The sequence below is a fragment of the Seriola dumerili genome, unplaced genomic scaffold, assembly GCF_002260705.1.
Source record: "Seriola dumerili isolate Sdu_G_001 unplaced genomic scaffold, Sdu_1.0 BDQW01000052.1, whole genome shotgun sequence".
NCBI lineage: Eukaryota > Metazoa > Chordata > Actinopteri > Carangiformes > Carangidae > Seriola > Seriola dumerili.
In genome coordinates this window covers 21797716-21811761 of record NW_019174307.1, presented here as the reverse complement: position 1 = coordinate 21811761, position 14046 = coordinate 21797716, and the positions used below count along the sequence as shown (strand labels likewise).

Genomic DNA, 14046 nt, shown 5'->3' with positions numbered 1-14046 from the left:
TGTACATGTCTCAAAGTTTGCAGATTCATGTTAATTGAATAGAATTGACATTATATTTATATATACAGTAAGGAAATGGTTCATTACTTCACAAACAATCACTGACCATTGTTATCCTCTTATTCAGATATGATAACCTGAGATAAAAGCCACATATGTAATGTTTTACAGCTGCTAGTTCAGAGCACTGACACCTGTTTTATTCCAGTTCAAGCACAAGTGACTTGCTTTCACTGGCTGAGAAAAAGTGTTTTGTTTTTTAATAAATAAATGTAACTTTTGTTCTCAATTTGTTCTCTTCTTTACCTGAATCATATGGAATCAACAAGAATATTGATAAATTTCAGGACCAATAAGCACTAACAATAAGAGAGGCTGCATTGATAAAATCCATGTTGCCCATTGTAATCCTAAAACATTACAGTATTATAATATTACACTTCCCTCTGTAATTGGCAAATGTTCTAGGGGATATGTGTGGAGTTGCCTTAATTCCAGTTACACCAGCTGTACAATTTTTGTTTTTTACCATAAAACAATTCCAGTAACACAAACACACAATTGGAGAAACCAGCACAGATATAAAGAAGGAGAACAGCATTTGACGTCAGAGTTTATTGATACTGAATATATATCATAGTAACCTAGTGCGTTAACCTCTGTCTCTGGATGACCCTCTCATTTAGCAGATGCGTCTGTATCATCTCTACAGCTGGCACCAGCCAAGCTGAGCCGTGTCTATGGAGATGTCATGCGTTGTCCTGTAAAACTATCGTAAAACGTGAGAGTGAATGCCGCTCATGTTCACGTTAATCATTTGTAAAATGATTTGTTTAATTAACAAAAAAAAATCATCACCTGGGCTAGGATGAGTTTTAAGTCAACCAAGTCAAGGTCAATGGTGCTGAAGAAGGGCAAGTTAGTCGACAATTTCTGCTTTTCATTATCCAGAACTAACATCCTCTCCATAACAAAACAGTCAAGAGTCTGGGGAAGTTCTTTGACTCAAACCTAAAAGACACTACTGTCATTTTATCGCGCTGCAAGTCCTGTGGTTTCTGCTGGTTTACGTGGTTCCACTAATAAAAGTGGAAGATCACAGGTTTTCTCGCAAGTGGCCGGGCCTCCCCCACAGCCTCAGCTGCGCAGGTTAATATGTCGTGTGGGGTTCCACAAAGCTCCATCCTTGGTCCCATTTTGTTCACTTTGCGCTTCCAACTGGTAATATTATAAGCTAGTTTAAAATGGTTGCCTACCATAGTTATACAGATGATACCGAACTTTATGTATCGTTTAAGTCTGATATATTTAAAAATCTGGCTATTCTGCACTGTTGCCTTACTGCTATCAAAGACTAGATGTCACTAAATTTTCTACAACTAAATACAGACAAAGCAGAAATCCTGGTCTTTGGCCCAGATCAAGTCTCAAAGGACATTAGTCCACACCTCAGACATTTAGCAGGGAATACAAAATCATCTCAAGGAATCTTGGTGTTTGTCACACCGTGGTGAGGTTGTCTTGTCTTGGGTTTGTTTTGTCCTGTCATTTCCTGTTTTATTTTGAAAAGTAATTCTCCTCTCGTTTCAGGTCACTTGCCCTTCCTCATGTGTCTCAGTCTGATTGCCCTAAGTGTTTCCACCTGTTCCCTATTTCCCTCCATGTGTTTAAATAGTCTGTGTTCCCCTTGCCTTGTGCCAGAGTGTCTTCGTCCTTGTCCTGCACCAGAGCCTTGATCCATGTCCACAGCCATCGCCATAGTAAGCCGTATGTTCCTCGTGACGAGTGATTTTTTGTTTGTAAATTTTTCTTTAGCTAAATTTCATAGCCCTTCGTTTTCCTCGTTCAAGAGTGATTTTTTGTTTGTAAATTTTCTACCATAGCTTAGATTCATAGCCCTTTGTTTATTCCTCGTTAAAGAGAGATTTTTTGTTTGTTTACTTATATCATAGCTTAGATTCATAGTCCTTGTTTTTTCCTCTTTAAGAGTGACTTTTGTTTGAAGCCATTATTTTATATAGGCAGGTTTTTCCTCCATACGGAGTGTTTTGTGTTTTTCGCTATAGTCAGAGTTTAGTGTCTAGTTTTGTTTATAGCCATTTGTTTGTCACTCGGTCCGAGGTCTCCGATGAATTCAATAAAAGCCTTTTTGTTATCTAAAATCTCTGCATCTGAGTCCTGCTTTGAGTCTCGGCCTGACAGTGTTGTTTGATCTGAACTTCACTTTTGACCATCACATTAAGAAATAGGTTCAGTTTTGTTTTTCGAAACTCAGAAATATTGCTAAAATCAGTTCAGCATTGCCCAAGGGCATCGAAGAGCAAATCATCCATGCCTTTATCTCTTATCGCCTGGATTTTTGTAACTCCCTATTGTTTTGTTTAACTGAGTCTGCAATTTTACCACATTTCAGACCCAACTTCATTGGGTCAGAAAGGTTACTTAGGTAACTATGGTAAGTTAGGTTACATTGTAACTGCTGTTTTGAAAAGTGCTCTATGAATAAAGTTTATCATTGGAATTATCAGTTTATGTGATTTATCATATTAGGTGATAACCTTTTGAATTTGAGTATGGGAGGGGAGGAGGGAAAGAGATAAATCAGCTGTTTGACAGAGCTTTACTCAGAGCTCAGCAGCTTCTCCTCTCTCTCTGAATATGGAGGCCCTGGAGGAAGCTGAACTCTGCTTTTCCCAGCACAACACCTCCTGCAGGAAGATGATACTTTCTCACTTGGAAACTACACTGCTTTACACTCTGCTGTCCTGCACCACTGTACTCACTGTGGTTCTGAACCTGCTGGTCATCATCTCTATCTCCCACTTCAGGCAGAGATAGAATTTCTCTGCATGGCTTAGAATTGTTTATTGTTGTGGTTGGATTTACAGGTTTGGGTTGGTGATGAAATGGCTTTGAGCTAGGCAACATGTGTTAATTAGGTCTCTGAAAACATGAGCCAATAGCAGATGTTTTTACTTTTAAAATTTACTTTTAAAATCATAACTATGATTGTGGTGTTTTTGAGAGCAAAAGTGAGACTGATAAAAAGGATCAGTTAAGATTTGGCATAAATCAGATTATTGCACATGCACTATCCTTCTCCTCTAGGATATAACTACTACATTGAAATTAGGTTTTCTTGTTAAGGCCTTTGGTAAATTCTTGTTATTTGAAAATACTTTATGACTGTGAAGCATGTTGTTACAGTACAATTCATGCATTTAAACTTATAACTGTTAAAAACACTTATTTCTTCAAATACTTCATGTAATGATTGGTTCAGTGTTGATATTCTCTCATTTCAGGCAGCTCCACACCTCAACCAACCACCTCCTCCTGTCTCTGGCTGTCACAGACTTCCTGGTGGGGTTCGTGCAAATGCCAGCCGCAATCCTTGTCTTCCGAGGCTGCTGGTTCCTGGGTGACATTATGTGTGCTGCCATTTACTTTGTAGGTTACCTCATTGTCAGTGTTTCAGTAGGAAACATGGTGCTCATATCAATTGACCGTTATATGGCAATTTGTGACCCCATGTTTTACTCCACCAAAGTCACTCTGAGAAGAGTTCAACTATGTGTTTGTCTGTGTTGGATATTTTCTGTTGTGCACAGCAGTTGGATACTGAGAGATTTCTTAAAAAAACCAGAGAACTATAAACTCTGTCATGGAGAGTGTGAAGTCAAAAGTTCTTATGCTGAAGGAATTGTTGATCTTGTTGTGACCTTTTTAGGCCCCATTTTAATCATTATACTTCTGTATATGAGAGTATTTGTGGTGGCTGTGTCTCAGGCTCGTGTCATGCGCTCTCACATTACAAATGTCACACTTCAGCGTTCAGAGACTGTGAAAGCTAAGAAATCTGAAATGAAAGCAGCCAGGACTCTTGGTGTCGTAGTAGTTGTGTTTCTTCTGTGCTCCTGTCCATATTATTCTTTTGCTGTTGCGTCTGTGAATAATTTGGTCGGGGCAACTTCTTCAGCCATTGAGTATTGGCTGTTGTATATCAACTCCTGTCTAAACCCTGTGATCTATGTTTTTTTCTACCCCTGGTTCAGAAAATCTATTAAACACATTGTTACACTTCAGATTCTGCAGCCTGGCTCCAGTGAGGCCAATTTAATGTAGAAAGAGACTGTGATGTATTTACTAAAACCAGTTGATTTTCTGAGGGGAAAATTATTCCTACATTATCTTCAATACACTCAATCCACACAGCTCAAACTCTGCAGAATAATTTTCTTTAAAAACTGAAAAATTGCTGTATCTTGATTGAATAGAAATTTAAAATCTGTCTGTACTAGACAATGTTGTTGGGAAAACTTGTGAATCTTATTTTCAGGGCAACATGTGTTTCTAGTAACTAAAGGCACTAAAGGCTCGGTGTAGCAGGTTATCGAAGTTTTATAATGTAAATGACTTGGTTGATCATCTTAATATTTTATGTTCTTCTTTTTATAGATTGCATTGCTCCCAGTAAGGCTACAGTTATTGTCTGTTTATAATCTATTAAACAACAAAGAAAGATTCGCCTTGTAAACCCTGTGTTGGGCATTGGTTGTTAATCAGTCATCAGAAATGAATAAAACATCAATATGAAAAATATTAATATTTATAAATAATTTAAAAATGAATTAAAGTTCCTCGGGGTCACCACCCTGACACAGGAGAGGATAGTCAATATTGGTTCAGTCTCAAATTGTTACTATTAATCTGGAACTCAGATCAATAATTAACTTAATAACTATAACATTCACCAAACATATACATGTACATGTACATGTTCATCAACAAAGGTTAAGAGTCCTGTTCTGAGCAGTGCTGACCTATGCTGTGCTTGGTGAAGTTATGCCCAGTCAGTTAGCATTACCCAGTCCTTGGAACAAAGAAAGGTCCTTTCCAGTGTTGCTTGTAAAGTGCAGTGAGTTTGTGTCGCTCCCTGATGGAGTGAAGTTCTGTCTGGCTGTGTGGCTTCTGCCTCAAAGGTTTCAGCCTCCTCTGTTGAGGGTTGTGACAAGTTTTCAACATATTTTGTTGAGAAGGTTAAGGTTGTCAAGGCCAACATAACTAACCATAGCGCCTGTACATTCAGATGCCTCCTTCACATTTTTGAGTGACTTTACCCATATCTCTCACACATGCCCTTATACTTCTGTGGCCTTGACAATCTTGCCCACAGATTTTTCAAGGAGGTATTGACAGTGACGGCCCCATATCTCCTCCTAATTGCAAATTAGTCACCGACCTCTGAATTGTTTCAAGATGATCTCAATCAAGCCTGTATTCGGCCTCCTTTAAAGAAACCTGGCCTTGATCCAACACTCCCTCAAAATTACAGACCAATTTCTAAGTTTCTTTTTGTTGCAAATATCATTGAAAAGGTTGTTGCAGAGTAGGCACTAGAAGTAGCCGAAGCTAATAACATTTTTGACTCATTTGAATCTGGTTTTCATCAGTTGCACAGCACAGAAACTGCTCTGCTGAAAGTCACCAATGATATTCTTACAAATGCAGATTCTGGCCAGGACTCCATTTTAATTTGTTAGACTTGTCTGTTGCCTCTGCTACAGTTGATCATACCAGCTTGCTGGATGAGCTAAAGCACGGGGTTGGCATAGATGGTACTGCCCTCAGATGGTTTTCTTCATATTTTACAGAGAGATCTTTCAAGATAACCATTAATGATTTTGTGTTGTCATCAGCTCATATGTCGTGTGGGGTTCCACAAGGCTCCATCCTTGGACCCATTTTTTTCACCTTGTGCTTCCCCTTACTCATACTTTTAGCTAGTTTGAAATCATTGCCTGCCATAGTTATACAGATGATACCAAACTTTATGTATCGTTTAAATCTGACGATCTTAAAAATCTGGGTATTCTACACTGTTGCCTTACTGCTATCAAAGACTAGATGTCACTAAATTTTCTACAACTAAATTCGGACAAAGCAGAAATCCTGGTCATTGGCCCAGATCAAGTCTCAAAGGACATTAGTCCACACCTCAGACATTTAGCAGGGAATACAAAACCACCTGCAAGGAATCTTGGTGTTGTGTTTGATCAGAACTTCACTTTTGACCATCACATTAAGAAATAGGTTCAGTTTTGTTTTTCGAAACTCAGAAATATTGCTAAAATCAGTTCAGCATTGCCCAAGGGCATCGAAGAGCAAATCATCCATGCCTTTATCTCCTTTCGCTTGGATTTTTTAACTCCTTATTGTTTTGTTTAACTGACTCTCCAATTTCACCCCCTTTCAGACCCAACTTCATTGAGTCAGAAAGGTTACTTAGGTAACTATGGTAATTTGGGTTACTTTGTAACTGCTGTTTTGAAAAGTGCTCTATGAATAAAGTTTATTATCATTGGAATTATCAGTTCATGTGATTTATTATATTAGGTGATAACCTTTTGAATTTGAGTATGTGAGGGGAGGAGGGAAAGAGATAAATCAGCTGTTTGACATAGAGCTTTACTCAGAGAACTGTCAGAGCTCAGCAGCTTCTCCTCTCTCTCTGAATATGGAGGCCCTGGAAGAAGCTGAACTCTGCTTTTCCCAGCTCAACACCTCCTGCAGGAAGATGATACTTTCTCACTTGGAAACCACACTGATTTACAGTCTGATGTCCTGCATCACTGTGCTCACTGTGGTTCTGAACCTGCTGGTCATCATCTCTATCTCCCACTTCAGGCAGAGATAGAATTTCTCTGCATGGCTTAGAATTGTTTATTGTTGTGGTTGGATTTACAGGTTTGGGTTGGTGATGAAATGGCTTTGAGCTAGGCAACATGTGTTAATTAGGTCTCTGAAAACATGAGCCAACAGCAGATGTTTTTACTTTTAAAATTTACTTTTAAAATCATAACTATGATTGTGGTGTTTTTGAGAGCAAAAGTGAGACTGATAAAAAGGATCAGTTAAGATTTGGCATAAATCAGATTATTGCACATGCACTATCCTTCCCCTCTAGGATATAACTAATACATTGAAATAAGGTTTTCTTTTTAAGGCCTTTGGTAAATGCTTACTTGTTATTTGAAAATACTTTATGACTGTGAAGCATGTTGTTACAGTACAATTCATGCATTTAAAATAATAACTGTTATAATACTTATTTCTAAAATCACTACATGTAATAATGGGTTCAGTGTTGATATTCTCTCATTTCAGGCAGCTCCACACCACCACCAACCTCCTTCTCCTGTCTCTGGCTGTCACAGACTTCCTTGTGGGTTTCCTGCAAATGCCAGCCGCAATCCTTGTCTTCCGAGGCTGCTGGTTCCTGGGTGACATTATGTGTGCTGCCATTTACTTTGTAGGTTACCTCATTGTCAGTGTTTCAGTAGGAAACATGGTGCTCATATCAATTGACCGTTATATGGCAATTTGTGACCCCATGTTTTACTCCACCAAAGTCACTCTGAGAAGAGTTCAACTATGTGTTTGTCTGTGTTGGATATTTTCTGCTGTGCACAGCAGTTGGATACTGAGAGATTTCTTAAAAAAACCAGAGAACTATAAACTCTGTCATGGAGAGTGTGAAGTCAAAAGTTCTTATGCTGAAGGAATTGTTGATCTTGTTGTGACCTTTTTAGGCCCCATTTTAATCATTATACTTCTGTATATGAGAGTATTTGTGGTGGCTGTGTCTCAGGCTCGTGCCATGCGCTCTCACATTACAAATGTCACACTTCAGCGTTCAGAGACTGTGAAAGCTAAGAAATCTGAAATGAAAGCAGCCAGGACTCTTGGTGTCGTAGTAGTTGTGTTTCTTCTGTGCTCCTGTCCATATCATTCTTTTGCTGTTGCATCTGTGAATAATTTGGTCGGGGCAACTTCTTCATCCATTGAGATGTGTCTGTTGTATTTCAACTCCTGTCTAAACCCTGTGATCTATGTATTTTTCTACCCCTGGTTCAGAAAAGCTATTAAATACATTATTACACTTCAGATTCTGCAGCCTGGCTCCAGTGAGGCAATTTTAATGTAGAAAGAGACTGTGATGTATTTACTAAAACCAGTTGATTTTCTGAGGGGGAAATTATTCCTACATTATCTTCAATACACTCAGTTCACACAGCTCAAACTCTGCAGAATAATTTTCTTTAAAAACTGAAAAATTGCTGTATCTTGATTGAATAGAAATTTAAAATCTGTCTGTACTAGACAATGCTGTTGGGAAAACTTGTGAATCTTATTTTCAGGGCAACATGTGTTTCCAGTAAGTAAAGGGACTAAAGGCTCAGTGTAGCAGGTTATCTAAGTTTTATGATGTAAATGACTTAGTTTATTATCTTAATATTTTATGTTCATTTTTGCAGATTGCATTCCTCCCAGTAAGGCTAGGTCAAGGTGGCAGTCAAATCCCTCACATTGGGTAAATGAGGATGCTTGCCAAACAAAAAAGACAATGTAGAAGAGCAGAATGTAGGTGGATTAAAACAAACCTACAAGTCCATCTCCTTCAGATGAGAGTTATTGTCTGTTTATAATCTGTTAATCAAAAAGACTTACCTTGTAAACCCTGTGTCTGGCATTGGTTGTTAATCAATGATCAGAAATGAATAAAATATTAATATCAAAAATATTAATATCAAAAATATTTTAAAAATTAATTAAAGTTCCTTGGGGGCACCACCCTTAGACAGGAGAGGATAGTCAATGTTGGTTCAGTCTCAAATTGTTATTATTAATCTGGAACTCAGATCAATAATTAACTTAATAACTATAACCAACATTACCACAACAACAGGAAGTAAAGGTTGAAGGATTGAAGTTCTACTGAGTAGAGGTTGGCAATATTCACACTTGTGCAACATTAAATACACCAGTGGTTCTACTTAAATACATTTATTTACAATGCAAAATAAAAACACTCAATATCTCATCTAAGTATACAGAGGTATGTGTGTGTGTGTCTGTGTATAGGTGTGTGTTTGTATCTGTTGGGACACAGACAAAGGGAATGCTAATTCAAAATGGTCGCTGTGACCACACGGCCTAAACCTGAAAGAGTACCAAAACATGGCAGTAAACAGAGGGAACAACTCAAAGTGGCTGCCAAGACCACATGGTGTGTGGGGGAGGGAGAGAGTGAGTTTCTCTGTTAGCCTAGTTCATGTAAATTAGAGGGAGAAGGTTAGCTGCCTGCAGGCCAGAGAATTGGGATATGCTACAGGTATGTGTGTGAATATACAAGTAACAAATTAACAGTGTCACTAACTACAACTTAAGCAACATTACAACCATCAAGCTCAGTGGATACATTCACCAAACATATACATGTACATGTACATGTTCGTCGACAACGGTTAAGAGTCCTGTTCTGAGCAGTGCTGAGCTATGCTGCGCTAGGTGAAGTTATGCCCAGTCAGTTAGCGTTACCCAGTCCTTGGAACAAAGTCCTTTCCAGTGTTGCTTGTAAAGTGCTGTGAGTTTGTGTCGCTCCCTGATGGAGTGAAGTTCTGTCTGGCTGTGTAGCTTCTGCCTCAAAGGTTTCAGCCTCCTCTGTTGAGGGTTGTGACAAGTTTTCAACATATTTTGTTGAGAAGGTTAAGGGTGTCAAAGCCTCCATAACACACCCTAGCACCTGTACATTCAGATGCCTCCTTCACATTTTTGAGTGACTTTACCCCTTTCTTTCACACATGCCCTTATACTTCTGTGGCCTTAACAATCTTGCCCACAGATTTTTCAAGGAGGTATTGAAAGTGACGGCCCCATATCTCCTCCTAATTGTAAATTAGTCTCCGACCTCTGAATTGTTCTGAGACAATCTCAATCAGGCCTGTATTCTGCCTCCTTTAAAGAAACCTGGCCTTGATCCAACACTCCCTCAAAATTACAGACCAATTTCTAAGTTACCTTTTGTTGCAAATATCATTGAAAAGGTTGTTGCAGAGCAGGTACTAGAAATAATGGAAGCTAATAACATTTTTGACTCATTTCAATCTGGTTTTCATCAGCTGCACAGCACAGAAACTGCTCTGCTGAAAGTCATTAATGATATTCTTACAAATGCAGATTCTGGCCAGGACTCCATTTTAATTTGTTAGACTTGTCTGTTGCCTTTGCTACAGTTGATCATACCAGCTTGCTGGATGACGCTAAAGCATGGGGTTGGCATAGATGGTACTGCCCTCAAATGGTTTTCTTCATATTTTACAGAGAGATCTTTCAAGATAACCATTAATGATTTTGTGTTGTCGTCAGCTCATATGTCGTGTGGGGTTCCACAAGGCTCCATCCTTGGACCCATTTTGTTCACCTTGTGCTTCCCCTTACTCATATTATTTGCTAGTTTGAAATCATTGCCTGCCATAGTTATACAGATGATACCCAACTTTATGTATCGTTTAAATCCGACAATCTTAAACATCTGGGTATTCTACACTGTTGCCTTACTGCTATCAAAGACTAGATGTCACTAAATTTTCTACAACTAAATTCAGACAAAACAGAAATCCTGGTCTTTGGCCCAGATCAAGTCTCAAAGGACATTAGTCCACACCTCAGACATTTAGCAGGGAATAAAAAATCATCTGCAAGAAATCTTGGTGTTGTGTTTGATCACAACTTGACTTTTGACCATCACATTAAGAGATAGGTTCAGATTAGTTTTTTGAAACTCAGGCATATTGCCAAAATCAGTTCAGCATTGCCCAAGAGTATCGTAGAGCAAATCATCCATGACTTTATCTCTTATTGCTTGGATTTTTTAACTCCTTATTGTTTTGTTTAACTGAGTCTCCAATTTCATCCCCTTTCTGACCCAACTTCATTGGGTCAGAAAGGTTACTTAGGTAACTATGGTAATTTGGGTTACATTGTAACTGCTGTTTTGAAAAGTGCTCTATAAATAAAGTTTATTATCATTGGAATTATCAGTTCATGTGATTTATCATATTAGGTGATAACCTTTTGAATTTGAGTATGTGAGGGGAGGAGGGAAAGAGATAAATCAGCTGTATGACATAGAGCTTTACTCAGAGAACTGTCAGAGCTCAGCAGCTTCTCCTCTCTCTCTGAATATGGAGGCCCTGGAAGAAGCTGAACTCTGCTTTTCCCAGCACAACACCTCCTGCAGGAAGATGATACTTTCTCACTTGGAAACCACACTGATTTACAGTCTGATGTCCTGCACCACTGTGCTCACTGTGGTTCTGAACCTGCTGGTCATCATCTCTATCTCCCACTTCAGGCAGAGATAGAATTTCTCTGCATGGCTTAGAATTGTTTATTGTTGTGGTTGGATTTACAGGTTTGGGTTGGTGATGAAATGGCTTTGAGCTAGGCAACATGTGTCATTTAGGTCTCTGAAAACATGAGCCAATAGCAGATGTTTTTACTTTTAAAATTTACTTTTAAAATCATAACTATGATTGTGGTGTTTTTGAGAGCAAAAGTGAGACTAATGAAAAAGGATCAGTTAAGATTTGGCATAAATCAGATTATTGCACATGCACTATCCTTCTCCTCTAGGATATAACTAATACATTGAAATTAGGTTTTCTTGTTAAGGCCTTTAGTAAAGGCTTACTTTTTATTTGAAAATGCTTTATGACTGTGAAGCATGTTGTTATAGTACAGTTCATACATTTAAACTTATAACTGTTAATAACACTTATTTTTACAAATACTTCATGTAATGATTGGTTCAGTGTTGATATTCTCTCATTTCAGGCAGCTCCACACCTCAGCCAACCTCCTCCTCCTGTCTCTGGCTGTCACAGACTTCCTTGTGGGTTTCCTGCAAATGCCAGCCGCAATCCTTGTTTTCCGAGGCTGCTGGTTCCTGGGTGACATTATGTGTGCTGTGATTTACTTCGTAGGTTACCTCATTGTCAGCGTTTCAGTAGGAAACATGGTGCTCATATCAATTGACCGTTATATGGCAATTTGTGACCCCATGTTTTACTCCACCAAAGTCACTCTGACAAGAGTTCAACTATGTGTTTGTCTGTGTTGGATATTTTCTGTTGTGCACAGCAGTTGGATAATGAGAGATTTCTTAAAACAACCAGAGAACTATAAACTCTGTCATGGAGAGTGTGAAGTCATAAATTCTTATGCTGAAGGAATTGTTGATCTTGTTGTGACCTTTTTAGGCCCCATTTTAATCATTATACTTCTGTATATGAGAGTATTTGTGGTGGCTGTGTCTCAGGCTCGTGCCATGCGCTCTCACATTACAACTGTCACATTTCAGCGTTCAGAGACTGTGAAAGCTAAGAAATCTGAAATGAAAGCAGCCAGGACTCTCGGTGTCGTAGTACTTGTGTTTCTTCTGTGCTCCTGTCCATATTATTCTTTTGCTGTTGCATCTGTGAACGATTTGGTGGGGGCGACGTCTTCACCCATTGAGATTTGGTTGTTGTATTTCAACTCCTGTCTAAACCCTGTGATCTATGTTTTTTTCTACCCCTGGTTCAGAAAATCTATTAAACACATTATTACACTTCAGATTCTGCAGCCTGGCTCCAGTGAGGCCAATTTAATGTAGAAAGAGACTGTGATGTATTTACTGAAACTGGTTATTTTTCTGTGAGGGGGAAATTATTCTCGCTATGTCGTAAAATACACTGAATGTACATGTCTCAAAGTTTGCAAATTCATGTTAATTGAATAGAATTGACATTATATTTATATATACAGTAAGGAAATGGTTCATTACTTAACAAACACTCACTCTGACTATTGTTATCCTCTTATTTAGATATGATAACCTGAGATAAAAGCCACATATGTAATGTTTTACAGCTGCTAGTTCAAGCACTTACACCTGTTTTATTCCAGTTCAAGCACAAGTGACTTGCTTTCACTGGCTGAGAAACAGTGTTTTGTTTTTTAATAAATAAATGTATATTTTGTTCTCAATTTGTTCTCTTCTTTACCTAAATCAAATGGAATCAACAAGAGTATTGATAAAGTTCAGGACCGATAAGCACTAACAATAAGAGAGGCTGCATTGATAAAATCCATGTTGCCCATTGTAATCCTAAAACATTACAGTATTATAATATTACACTTCCCTCTGTAATTGGCAAATGTTCTAGGGGATATGTGTGGAGTTGCCTTAATTCCAGTTACACCAGCTGTACAATTTTTGTTTTTTACTATAAAACAATTCCAGTAATACAAACACACAATTGGAGAAACCACCACCACGGATATAAAGAAGGAGAGCAGCATTTGACGTCAGAGTTTATTGATACAGAATAAATATCATAGTAACATGTTATGTTTGCTACAGGATAACAGCCCCACAATCTGTCTGATCTGTCCCCTGGGTTTGAAGGTGAATGAAAACAGTCTAATGTTTTTGGTCATTAATCACCCCCTATTGATTCTGCCTTCCACTAAACCCCCAGTATAATAAACATGTAAACAATTGTTTAAGATTGGGTGAATTTTTACATGAATGAGCCACTGATGATGGAGCGTGACTGATGGATGCACAACTTCACTGCTTCACTCATTGACTGTGTCCGGACTCAGTCACTTGTTCATTTATGAAATACTTGTCATGTCACATACACTCAATAGTTTACGTTATAGCAAGAACTAAGATGAGATTTCTGACATTCATTATTACATGTGGTTCACTCCACTGTGGGATTTGTGATAAAAAAAATAGCTTGGATGATGTTGGTGTTGTGGAAATTAAGAAACTAGTTCTGCGCCGGTCTACTGAGCCTGGTTGAGGGAAGGTTTCTCAGTGACAATGCAGCCCATGGTGTCGATTTTAAAGGAGGGGCCGTGTTCAAGAGCCTTTACTTCTGTCTGGGGATGACCCTCTCACTTAGCAGATGCGTCTGTATTATCTCTACAGCTGGCACCAGCCAAGCTGAGCCGTGTCTATGGAGATGTCATGCGTTGTGCTGTAAAACTATTGTAAAACGTGAGAGTGAACGCTGCTCACGTTCACGTTAATCATTTGTAAACCGATTCGTTTAATTAAAAAAAAAAAACTCATCACCTTGGCTAGGATGAGTTTTAAGTCCACCATGTCAAGGTCAATGGTGCTGAAGAAAGGCAAGTTAGTCGACA

At 38.5% G+C, this 14046-nt stretch overlaps 3 protein-coding genes across 3 annotated transcripts; all 3 read left to right on the top strand.

Annotated features, from left to right (window-relative positions):
- The first annotated feature begins 2658 nt into the window (after positions 1–2658).
- On the top strand, positions 2659–4125 carry LOC111218792 (trace amine-associated receptor 9-like). Its single transcript, XM_022741264.1, has 2 exons — positions 2659–2828; positions 3306–4125. Exons 1-2 carry the CDS (start codon positions 2659–2661, stop codon positions 4123–4125), a joined length of 990 nt encoding a protein of 329 aa, XP_022596985.1.
- A 2392-nt stretch (positions 4126–6517) lies between these two features.
- LOC111218756 (trace amine-associated receptor 1-like) lies at positions 6518–7987 on the top strand. Its single transcript, XM_022741204.1, has 2 exons — positions 6518–6687; positions 7168–7987. The coding sequence occupies exons 1-2, from the start codon at positions 6518–6520 to the stop codon at positions 7985–7987; spliced, it is 990 nt and encodes a 329-aa protein (XP_022596925.1).
- A 3040-nt stretch (positions 7988–11027) lies between these two features.
- Positions 11028–12499, top strand: LOC111218794 (trace amine-associated receptor 7e-like). The gene is made up of 2 exons (XM_022741271.1): positions 11028–11197; positions 11680–12499. Exons 1-2 carry the CDS (start codon positions 11028–11030, stop codon positions 12497–12499), a joined length of 990 nt encoding a protein of 329 aa, XP_022596992.1.
- Positions 12500–14046: the final 1547 nt, after the last annotated feature.

Bases quoted from the DNA above. Each gene is read 5' to 3' on its own strand.
- LOC111218792 (XM_022741264.1), top strand. From the start codon at position 2,659: ATGGAGGCCCTGGAGGAAGCTGAACTCTGCTTTTCCCAGCACAACACC. The intron at 2,829-3,305 runs GCAGAGATAGAA...CTCTCATTTCAG, and splicing joins ATCTCTATCTCCCACTTCAG to GCAGCTCCACACCTCAACCA.
- LOC111218756 (XM_022741204.1), top strand. From the start codon at position 6,518: ATGGAGGCCCTGGAAGAAGCTGAACTCTGCTTTTCCCAGCTCAACACC. The intron at 6,688-7,167 runs GCAGAGATAGAA...CTCTCATTTCAG, and splicing joins ATCTCTATCTCCCACTTCAG to GCAGCTCCACACCACCACCA.
- LOC111218794 (XM_022741271.1), top strand. From the start codon at position 11,028: ATGGAGGCCCTGGAAGAAGCTGAACTCTGCTTTTCCCAGCACAACACC. The intron at 11,198-11,679 runs GCAGAGATAGAA...CTCTCATTTCAG, and splicing joins ATCTCTATCTCCCACTTCAG to GCAGCTCCACACCTCAGCCA.